This window comes from Pseudochaenichthys georgianus, chromosome 16 (genome assembly GCF_902827115.2).
Source record: "Pseudochaenichthys georgianus chromosome 16, fPseGeo1.2, whole genome shotgun sequence".
NCBI lineage: Eukaryota > Metazoa > Chordata > Actinopteri > Perciformes > Channichthyidae > Pseudochaenichthys > Pseudochaenichthys georgianus.
The window spans coordinates 27,854,066-27,866,262 of NC_047518.2; the positions used below are offsets into that span (position 1 = coordinate 27,854,066).

The 12,197-nt window shown below is 41.7% G+C and overlaps 1 protein-coding gene across 2 annotated transcripts; it reads right to left on the reverse strand.

The window, feature by feature from the left end:
- Positions 1-709: 709 nt before the first annotated feature.
- gem (GTP binding protein overexpressed in skeletal muscle) lies at positions 710-3,083 on the reverse strand. 2 transcript variants are annotated; one of them, XM_034103520.1, is made up of 4 exons: positions 2,350-3,083; positions 1,992-2,065; positions 1,679-1,883; positions 710-1,586 (listed from the first exon to the last, which is right to left on the reverse strand). In XM_034103520.1, exons 1-4 carry the CDS (start codon positions 2,702-2,704, stop codon positions 1,303-1,305), a joined length of 918 nt encoding a protein of 305 aa, XP_033959411.1. In that variant the 5' UTR covers positions 2,705-3,083; the 3' UTR covers positions 710-1,302. The 2 variants fall into 2 exon arrangements, with proteins under 2 accessions (XP_033959411.1, XP_033959410.1); XM_034103519.1 differs by having other exon boundaries at positions 1,992-2,068.
- Positions 3,084-12,197: the final 9,114 nt, after the last annotated feature.

Below are 12,197 nucleotides of genomic sequence, written 5' to 3' on the forward strand. Positions count from 1 at the left end.
AGGTGGTAGGGCGGGCAGAAGAAATGAGGGTAAGAACCTCACTTGGCGAGAGAGGGGAAAAGGAGGTTAGTGTGCCGGTTGAAGGTGGCTCAGGTAATCCAGCGGTGAGTAAAGGTGAGTCAGAAAAAGAAGAGCGAATATCGTCAACCTTTTTTTCAAAGTGATTAACAAAGTCGCTTGACAGAAGTGAGGAGGGGGGAGGGGCTTTGGGAGGGTCCAAGAGGGTGGAGAAGATGGAAAATAGTTTTTTAGGATTGGAATAAGAAGATTGGATCTTATCTTGAAAGAAAGTGCTTTTTGCCTGAGAGATCGAAGAAGAGAAAGAGGAGAGGAGAGCCTGATAGGTTAGGAGGTCTTCACGGTGTTTGGATTTCCACCGTTTCCGCTCTGCTGCCCGAAGGACGGTTCTATTAGCACGCAGTGCGTCATTTAGCCAGGGAGCAGGAGGGGACTGACGAGCCTGCCGAGATGTGAGAGGACAGAGAGAGTCCAGAGAGGATGAGAGAGTAGAGAGGAGAGTTTCTGCAGCAGAGTTTGGAGGCAGGAGTTGGAACGAGTCGGAGGAAGGGAGGGCTGAGAGCACCGATGAGACAGCTCAGTTGTGTCTCTTTTGTATCAAAGCTGAGTCACCCATGTCATTGTTAATTTTGAGATGACAGACAACAAGCAACAGTTTTTTTTTTATTGTCCAAAATTGGATGATGTCACTTTATTCAATAAACAACACTGAAACATACAAGTAGCAAAATACATCATTAGTCTGTTATTTATTACAGAGTGCAAAGACAACACGTAATAAATCAAATCAAAGAAACCACTAGATGATCATCCTCATATTTAATCATCAATAGCTTACAACTGGTAATCTCAGCACTTTGACAGACGACACGTTTGGCAGGGATGAGAGCAAAAGGATGAGGAAAGAGAGAACGCAGGAGAGAAAAGAACAATATGAATGCATTTGTTCAAAACACAGAAACATCACAGCCTTCTCTCAGTTTCCATCGGTAATCCTCCAACATTAATGCCTCATAAACACATGAAGTCTTTGCGTCAAGTCCATTGCAAAAGCTGTGCTCTTCCACTCAGTCTGCTTTAGAGAGCAGCATATGGATGCATTGCAGAAAAGTTGCAAACACCTCTCAGGTACACCAGCCTGGCTCAGTGTGAACACTGAGGACTGAGGTTTGAACCATCCAACGTTTAGCCCTTCAGAAGCAGGTGTCACCATGTTCTGCTCTCCAGGTTGGAGTCTGCTTTAAAGGTTTGCCGCAGAGTTAAACCAAAGCGTCCGTCAGGCTCCTACAGCACAGAGAGATCATGGCAGGACTTAGACTTGAGCCATAACGCCACACTGGGATTGTTCTTTGCCACCACCTTGTCTAGGAAGCGTTTTGCCTTCTTAGGGAGGCTCTCTCTGTGTGCGTTACAGTTTATGTGCCTGCGGTGCCTGTTGGCTTCCTTGGATTCTCGGCGTAGACGCAGCTGTCGCACCATGCCGTGAAAAGCCTCCCAAACGTTGTGCTGCATGGCGGCTGACGTTTCAATAAACTTGCAGTCAAAGACAGCAGCGCAGGCACGACCCTCTGAAACAGAAAGCCAATGATGAGTACTTAAATAAGTTAAAACCTTACAGTGAATAGTGCTCATTACGCACAGACAGGGATTGTATCCTCACCACTGACAGACACCTCTCTGCGTCGCACCAGGTCACATTTGTTCCCCACCAGGATGATGGGTGTGTGTTGTGCAGGACGGACGCACCGCAGGCTGATCCTGAGCTCAGAGGCTCGCAGGAACGAGGCCCGGTCAGTCACAGAGTACAGCAGCAGGTAGGCATCACCTGTCTGCATGCAGGGCTCCTGAGCACATTTGTTGTCAGTCTGAAAACACAAATACAAACAGTTAGATTCAATATTTTCACTTAGATGTGTACAGTCAGTGTGCCATCTTCTGAGTCACACAAGTCAATGTATCCGTTTCTGTCTCACCTCTGCATCCCATGTGTCAAGAAGAGTCAGAGTTGCAGGCTCTCCATCTACCTCAATTTCCTTCTCACACACCTCTTCTGGAAAGAAACACATAACAAAGGGGAACACTTTAAACGTGAAACAATAGACTTATATACAAAGAATAGGAACAATATTGTGCTTTTTTAGCGCCGTTAACAAATGCAAGGTAATAGCCTACACACTGACATAATATTTTTCCTTATCAGATGTTATGCCAATACTAGATTGTATTATTACAAAAAGTACGTTGTCATTTATTCATGTGGATTTCTTTTTTTTGTGTGTCGTTTATCAAAAATAAAGTTTCACTATAGTTATATTTGTCGTCTTTCCTCACCTCCACACAGCTCGCAGTCATCGCTGTCCATGCTGTCCGCTGCTCCGGCGAAGATGTTGGCGAAGGCCGTCTTTCCGACCCCGCTGGCCCCCAACAGCACCACCCGGTACGGGCCGCCGGGCTCCGCAGACTCCCCGGCGGAGTCGGTGGAGATGAACGAGTCTGAGGACGACCAGCTCAGGCGGCTCCCGTCCGACTCCCCGGCGGAGTTGGTGCAGGACTTGGAGCGGGAGATGCAGGCGGGGACCCGGGCCAGGAGGCTGTCGGTGAGCTGCTGGCTGCCCGGGTCGCAGATGCTCCAGCGGTGCAGCTCGGTCTGCAGGCGGAGGCTGTGGCGGCGCACACTGGACAGCATGGTGCCGGGGGTTAACGTGAGGGTGAGCTGGATTTACCGGTGGAATTTAACTTCTATTAGGGAAAACACCCTCGACAAAAAAGTTGCTTTACAGCTTCTTATCCGCTTCAAAAACACATAAAATGCCAGTTTGTTTACTTACAAAATGCACTGAAGTCCTACGTGTAGAAACAAGACAGTGCAGTTTAGTTGATCTCCTGCAGTTTTACTCAACAGTACGTTATTGCACCCTGCCTGATAAAAATAAATTATTTCTACTATAAAGATCAGATGCAAAAATGTGTGTCCCGCCTTAAAAAACTAAATTCACAGGAGCATTGCAAGACATTTGATTGGTAAATCCCAGAGCGATTTAATGGTCCTGCTGCAGTAATCTCCATCTGAGTTTGTCTCTAATGCTCTGTTGGGGTTTCCCTGCAGTTTATATAAAGAGGAGGATGAGGGGGAGGAAGAGGAGGGGGATGACACAAGTGGAGCATGAGTGTTCAGTGTGATGTGTTGGGTATTTACTTTCATGACTCATTCGCACACTGTCTGGGCAATGGACTGTTTCTCGGCTTATATCTACACCAATAGTCAAGAGGGATATACAATTCATCTAAAAACAAATCTTCACAGAATATAGATTATGTTTTCTGCAGATTAATGTGCTCTTGACTTGTATTGATAATTCAGAGACATGGGCTGGAGACCAGTGGTGCAGGGCCGTTTCTAGCTTTTTGGGGGCCCTATGCAAGATGCTGTTTGGGGGCCCTAGTTTTTACAGTTTTTTTAAACTACAATGGGGGGATTCCAAAGCCTTTAAGATGATCTGTGGAGATGCATCAATCTGTTACACTTTAAGAGGAAAACAGGCTAATTTCACGAAAACCAAGCAATTGCAATTTACAAAAAATTATATTAAAAAGGTAAACAATAAGGCTCCTCTACGTCAATAAATGCAAGAGATGCAGCATTTTCTCAACAATGTATAATTTACATTTTACATCTTCCTCAGACGTCACTCATTGGGCGACAACGATGATTTGGACTTTATTACCGCAAAAACACATGCCTCAGCTTTGCTATCATTGCAGTTTAGTTGTGTTTATATCCTACATTTGATTTTTAAGCATATCATGCTTCACCGAACACAGAAGGGGGCTTGGCTGTCTACAAATAAGGACAGCTAATTTTAATTCTCCCCAAATATATTGAGGCTGAACCTGAACTTTCAGCTTGGGGGCCCCCTAGTGGCCGCGGGGGCCCTATGTATCTGCATAGTCCGCCTATAGGAAGAAACAATTTAATAATTTATTATTAAAGGTGGGGTAGGTAGGTTTGAGAAACCGGCTCGAGAAACACTTTTGGTTATATTCCATGGAATGATCTTAACATCCCGATAGCAATGAATATCTTAAGTGCTTTGACAAAAAATCCATGAAAAAATGTCATCTGTGGAAGCCATACTGTAAAAAGCACGACCAATCATTTTAGCCGGCCCGGCTAAAACAACTGGATGGCCTACCTGCCTGTCAGCCTTCCATCTGTGCACAAACTTATCTCGTGCCCTCATTGGTCATGTGCGCGTTCGTCTGTGTTGGAGGAGGGGCTCTGTAAGGAAGTGGCAGATTTGTTCCGGCTTTCTATTTTCAAATTCTAGCGCACTCGAGCTGGTTTCTCCAAAATTACCTACCCCACCTTTAAGTGCTGCTGCCTATAAAGCAGGACTATATTAACTTTTGTAGGACATACCTTTTTATTGGATTCTAGACAACTTTTTATTTTATGATTAGTTTAACGAAAACATTCAGCAGTTTATGATTAAAGTCTGGATTTTTCCAAGAGCTTCGATATCATGTGAAGCAGTGACTTCAAATCAATTTAGTGTCCATTATCATACAAAGCCCTCACATTATGTGCAAATGGAATGGTTTATATTTAGCTTTACATTTAGCCTATACTTTTTTTCTTACAGAATCTTAAAGATAATGCACAAATAGACTATTGCATTCAGTTTAATGTGATTGTTCATTTTAACTCTAATTACATACATTAGATTTTATGTTTTGCTAGTAATTTATGTATTTTGTTGACTGTACACGAGTCTCAACAAAAAACAAATGTGTCCACTGCATTCTGGATGCATCTTGTAAGCTATTGAAGGCTATTTGTATGGCTCACAGCAACTCCATGACCCTCACCAATAAAGGGCATTATAAGTGTCTGAGAAGAAAAGAGTGAGAAAGAAGTAGAGAGGAGTGGGAGTAGAGTCCTTGATCACGTATCTGGACTGAAAAGGCTGCTTCAACTGTGGGAAAATACATAACTGCTGTCTTGTGAAACCTAGTTTTTGTATAACATTTGTTTTGAGTAAAAATATAAATAAGAAGGCAGTATAGATGTAGGTGATTCAATTGATGATTCCAGTACAGGCGTACGGACCTCGGCGCAAGCGCCTCGGTCTTGCCGCAGTACTGTCGTACCAATAATGACGTTCAAGAACGGCCTCAAGTGTATGATTGCGATTCTATAACACTAACTATCATTGTAATCAACAATATCGTAAAATAATTTCATAATGTGGGCTAATTTGCTCCCAAACCTACGCTTTCTGCTTGAGTTAATCTCCGTCAGAAAGTAGTTCCTAGAAAGTAGTTCCCATGGTAACGATAGCCGATCAATCGAACACTCCTGCTACCCCGCTTACAGTTATTGATATAATTATAGTAAATAATATATTATTAACCAATTTATTGAAAACAATTTATTGAAAACAATTCTTGAATTAGGCTATTTAAATATCTGAGTAATCACTGTGTGGGAATAGCGGAACAAATCAAATCAGGCTGTCCATGGTGCTTAAACATTTTGGGTTCAGAATGAAGGTGGATGTTCATGCTGCCATTAAAAGTGCAATTCTTGAAACAGCTCTCCATGAACTCCATGCCAGACTTTTTTGCAGGTGGTGCTGTGGTGTTCACGGGTAGGACTACGTTATAGGAAGAGCTTTCCTCCAGTGGCCGTTTCATGGCGTGTCCCGGACCGGCAAAAAGCGCGTTGCTCCACATCTTTCTGTCTGTGTCCATGTCCAACCATTCATCAATACTGAGGCCCCCCAACAAATCAAAGTTAACTTTAAAATCTGACATTTTGTAGCTACCGATTTCCAACGAGAGACAATGTATAACAGTGTAACGGCTGTGTGTCGCTAAACGTCGCTATGGAAACCACACGATGTAGGCTCATGGAAGTAGTTTCGGTAGGCTAGTGGCGTGTGTAGGCCACTGGATACTTTGTGATTAGGCACGTTCTATTTGATCGTTGTTTGATCGGGGAATCAAACACGCCTCTTGACCAATCAGAGAGCTTGCTCAAACCTATGTGTTATAGAATACAAATTCACTAATGGTTAAAGTGTATATTCGTGTCACAAACTCTCAGCACAGCACTGAACTGAGCAACAGTTTTACTCTGGACTCAACGTTTGTGTTGCAATGTTCAGCAACAAGTGGAAAAAAGTTCTTGTTTCTCAGCCAGCATTGATCTTTCCACATTTCTAACAGAATGCAAAATGTGGCTGTCAAGAGGAATTTTGATAGTGGGGAATCATTAAACCTGAAAAAACAACAGTTTGAGGCAAAGTGGATACACATGGGATGCATGAAACATCACAGGTTGCACAGATAATTTCTAAAGCAAAAATTACCCACTATACCTATTTAGAGCCTCCGAACAAATCGGCTTCTTTTGTTCATCTTAAGAACAAGCGAGCAATTAGATGCTATCATCTTTGACTTTGTGTTTTACTGTTTTATTTTTATTTAATATTTGATTTTGCAGACCAATTAATTAAATAATGAATAATGACCCACAGTAGTGTTCATTTAATGACAATAATCTTCAGTCGTAGCATAATTTTAAATGTAAAGACTGTATGTATGCAACACTGTATGCAAGTAAATGCATCTGCTTACCATCTGCTACAATTAAATGAATTATTTTGTATATGAATTATTCAAATGTATTGATATCTCTTGAGAATAAATGTGTTTATAAATGGACGTCTGTGCAAGTGCCAACGCGAATAATAGATCCAAATCACGGCTGTTGCCTGTTCAACGTGACGAATGATTAACATGCATGCTACATCACACTTAAGCCTATAAGGAAAGCATTATTCTCAAATTGTAATTTATTTTATCTTGTACGCTACAACTGCTAAAGCTAACATACAAGGAAGCAGTATTCAGCAGTCCATTGAGATTTAAAAACCATCCTTGCTAAGATAATAATTAGTTAATTTTAAGAGATTTTGGCTGCGAGGTTTAAATAAATACAAAATACAAAGACATGTTCTTGTCTACTTAGCACCAACACTAAAACAAAGAAGGAGTGTCAGACAGTCGTAAACTGAAAGATACAAGATGTGGCTGAAAGCTGATAACAGGTTTTATATCATACTACTCAACACACCCTGGGTTGATTTCATGGCAGATTTATTAGCTGAAATTATTTAGTTTGGACTGTTGGAAATGAAAACATGTTTTGTCTTCTGCAGTTCCTTTCTGTGTCAAAGGATATCAGAACAAAGCTTTTTATCAGGAGTTACTGTAAAAGATTGCTTTGCGAAGAGGCTTGGCATGTTAGCTTGAGATCCACCGCCGGCAGCATATTGTTATACGACTGGAAACCACCCGTTGGTATTTTGTTTACAATCCGTCTATCAGAATACACATTGTTCCAGAAAGACCCGGCCTTACATCACTCTTAACTCCTGAACATCAGATTTAAATTTGCCAAAGCACTGTGTATGTGAAAAAGAGAACGCAGAGAGAGTTATTACAGTAATTGTGGGATTACACAGATTTTTCCGGCTGTTGTTTTTCAGGACTTCTGTATCGGGTTGTGGCCTCACATGCTGCTGTGTATTACAGCGCTGATCTGATCTGCCCGACAGATGATGGGGCAACATTAAATCCTTGGTAAGTGCTGGAGCAGGAGCAGGAGCAGGATCAGGAGGAAGGGGGGGGGGGGGGGTGATCCGGCTGGCCGCATGGCAGGGTCATAGCATAGTAATGGCTATAGATGGGAGCTGAAAGTGAGACCTCTTTCTTTCTATTTAATTTTTAAAAAACAAAATAAAAAGCACTTATAAGCACTTACAGAGCATTTATACACTAACAAAGGACTGGCTTATCTAAAGTCAGTTGAGTAGCACTTGAAATGGTTTGGCTCTATGAAACCTGATGTACTTATATGATTCTGTTTTCTTCAAGTTTGTATCTTCTTGGTCGAATGCACTTATTGTAAGTCGCTTTGGATAAAAGCGTCAACTAAATGAAATGTAATGTAATTTGTCCACGTACTGTAAAACGTACTTTGTTTTATAAGGTCAGGTTGACAGTTGAGATGTGGGATAAACAGTCGACATACAAGAGTAAAAAACACAGGACATTGTGACTTAATAAAGGCAGCACAAAATCAAGAGTATAAGCGATAAAAGGGACCAATATCAGGGACAGGGACTGAATTGTCCTTGAAGGGAAATTCCAGTGATTTCAAACACAAATGAAGCCTTTTGAAGGGAGTGTACAAGATCTTGTTTTGATACAGAGCTGTAACAAATAGATCACAGATCAGAGGAGATATTAACTATCTCTACTTTGATCTGCTTACAGCAACTTCTAAAGGCTGCAGTGATCTAGTTTCAGATTTCTATGACTTCTCTTAGTTCAGATGTGGGCCAAGGAGGTCATTGAGGCTCCATTGTAACAAAGTAATAGCCAAGACCATTTTAGAGCGACGTCAGGGAGGACACATCTGATACTATAATCTTGTCATCGGTACCTAAAACATATTTAAATCCAATTTAAAATGAGAGGAATAATAGATGACAGGTTACTCTGTATACTGAACGGTAGATCAAAAATGTGTTGAGTCCTCTTGGTAAACAGGAGGAAAAACAGGATAAACAGAAAGGCCTCACATCATTTTGGATACACGTTAATTACTTAAGTTGGCCTCTGTATCTCTATATATCTATAAAGAGAGCAGTGCAGAAGAGAAAATGTATTACAAAGAGAGTGACACAAATTATCATCATCATCATCATCATCATGTCATCTCATCTAAAAGGAGAACAGACAGGAAACGGAGCCCTAAATGGTGTTTCAAAGGACAGTCAGGGTTCATACACCTTTTCACCAATGATTTTCAATGACTTTTCCATTACTTCTCACCTAATTTTCCATGACCAAAAAATTACTCTTTCTCAGCGGTACCACTGAAAATGGTTTATTTTAACATGGAACAGGAAAATAAGGTCTGCATATGAAATATGTTGTGCCTATCTAAAACAAATCAAATAGTAGCTTACTAGCTTCTACACGCTAAAGCAACTAAAATATCTCAACAGCAAAATACCTGTGTCAGTTAAATGCCATTTTACATTTCATTACTATACGATACAGTATGTATTATCATTCTAGTATTACTATTTAGGCCATTAGATAAAATATAAATTATATTTGATGCAACTTTAGTTACATTTCCATGACTTTTCCAAAACTTTGGGAAAAATATTGTTTTCCATAACTTTTCCAGGGCCTGGAATTAGCATTATGAATTTCCATGACTTTTCCAGGGTTTTAATGGCCGTGCGTAAGAACCCTGGACAGTAAGGTTTCATAATGTTAACATAAGAGCCATGCCCCTCATCTTGTCCCTAATTAATGTCTAGATACGTCTCTTCAAACTCAAGTGCCTGCCTTCTATCACCTCAGGAACATCTCCCGTCTACGACCATCACTCTCTGATTCCGTGGCCGAAACCCTCATTCATGCATTCGTCTCCTCCCGGTTGGATTACTGCAACGGAGTCCTGTTCGGGGTTCCCAGTAAAGCCCTGGACAGGCTCCAGTATGTGCAGAACTCGGCTGCCAGGGTGCTCACTCACACCAAGCCCTGGCAGCACATTACCCCCACCCTGATCCACCTCCACTGGCTCCCAGTCAAGCACCGTATCACCTATAAACTCCTTCTTCTGACTTACAAATCCCTCCATGCCCTCGCCCCCCAATACCTGTCTGACCTTCTCCGCTACCACACTCCATCCCGGAAGCTAAGATCATCTGGACAGGATCTCCTCTCCACCCCCCGCACCAGGTTGCGGACTTTTGGTGACAGAGCCTTCAGTGTGGCATCCCCCACCCTCTGGAACTCTCTCCCCCCCGAAATCCGCAGCGCCCCAACCCTGGACATTTTCAAAAAAGCCCTCAAAACGCACCTTTTTACTAAGGCTTTCCCCACTAGTTAGTTTAATAGGTTTATTTTTCCACTACTTACCCCCCCCCCCCTACCCGACTTGTAAAGCGACCTTGGGTTTCCTGAAAGGCGCTATAAAAATATTATATATTATTATTATTATTATTAAGTGTAACCAGTCAGGTGCCTTCAACTCAAGTAGACTGCCTCTACTTCTGGTACTGATGTATCGTCAATAATTCTAGGACTGACATTATTGAAATATAAGCATTGTGACCTTAGTGTGTGTTAATACCAGAGGTTTGGCTTCTACAGTACATCTTCCACAGAGGTCCTGGGATCACAGAGAATACACTCCAAATCTGTGTTTCAGTCTCCCCATTAAAACAACTGTATCTCTTCCTGACCCTCCAGCGCTGGAAAGTTGTTCATGCCGTCGATATGCCAGGTCTCTGAGCCGTCTGGCTGGAACACATGGCTTAATGATGGATCGGCGATGCAGCCAGCAGCGGCTTCTCAGAGCTTCACACAGACCAATTCCTCCTCGTGCACACAACAGCACATGGCCTACGAGGCTGGAGGATCAATATCCTGCTTTCATATAACCATCGTCTGTCCGACACATTTCCAATAACAAAGTGCTTCAACACATAATAGGATTGCTCTGGAATAACATACAGTATCTTACATTGACAAAACCCGGCCAGGGTGACAGTTGCTAGGCCACCGTTGGTTTGTGTCTATAGGAAATCAGTTTCCCTATCTTAACTCCGTGCTTTGTATTGTGGTCAAAATATAGTTCATTTTAGCCATACTAGTGGCATGGCTTGATGGAAACGTCTGTTGGTCAGTCAGTCAACCACTTTGGACCAGACTAAGGACGGGACAATTTAGAATTTCATTACAGAAAAACACTTGTGATATTGTGGTGAATATCCTCCCATGAGCTGCCTAAAAAGCTGTCTAATTCTAGAGCAGTACAAAAAAAGAGAGCCTGATTTTCCTCTACAAAAAGGAGATCGGATAGCAAACTGTAAGGGTCCCTTTCCTAACAGCCACTACCAAAGAGCGCCTTCATTATACTTCCGAGTGCTATACTTTTTTTACATGTGTTTCTTGATAAATTGTAATATAAAGTGATTCCAGCAGGTTTTAGAGCAGTTTAAAAAGAGTTTAAAGCATATTCACCATGTTAATGCAATGTCCAGACTGAAAAAGCTCAACAACTACTGGAATTGCTCTCAGTCTTGTTTTACTATCCGAAATTCATTAGCTTCTGAAAGCTGACATTGGATTCCAAAGAGACTGGACTGGCATCAACAGTTTAAATTCACATTGTGGCCACAAAGGTGTCACAACGATACTTCAAGTATAGCACACACACTGACCGCCTAGCTGCGGCCGTTATATTCACTAAAGGGAAAGCTAAACATCTCAGAGAAAGAGACCCATTTATTATGCAACAATGTGCTGAACAATCACGCAAAATGGTGAGCATCCCATAAATAATAATTACCCTGTTTATGTAAAGACTTATTATGTTGGAGCTCTGTCAATCTGACAGACGCGAGAACAAATCACATGTAGATTCAGGACGCTCTCACGTGCAACGAGATAACTCCCACACAGCAGCTTTGTGTTGAAGAGCAGGAGCATGTTGCAAAATGACAGACGGAACAGATCCAACTATGGCCCCCATTAAAAAAAAACGCCGACACGACAAAGAAGTTGTCCTTATATCAGATTAACTGTGAATTTAAAGCAGAAAAACTCATATTGTAAAGGGAGATTCAGCTCCTGATGCACACGGCCTTGAACTGAGTATTTTCTATGGATGGTTGTATACACATTCTCTCCATGCCACCCAAGGTCTGTCAACTAAACATTTCTCAGAACGACATAAATCCTCTAAATCACAGTAAAAATTACTCTAGATGGACACAGAAATACCGCTGGAGCGTGCTTATCTACCGAGTGTGGATATAAAACATACCTGGTACACAAACACTTATAATCTGCCTCATTCTTACACGCATCTGAAGTGGTTGATTTACCAGGAAGAATTATTCAGTCAATAGCAAATGTTCACACATTGAATTTCACATATTTTATGAAGTTTTACAGTAAATTACTTTGAATAAATAAAGAACAATGTTTAAGAATAGATAAAGAATGTCAGTAATGTCACTCATTGCCATCGTTGGCCGCGCTGTTGAGTGTTTGTTGCCAGGCTGCTGACAAAGCCCAGA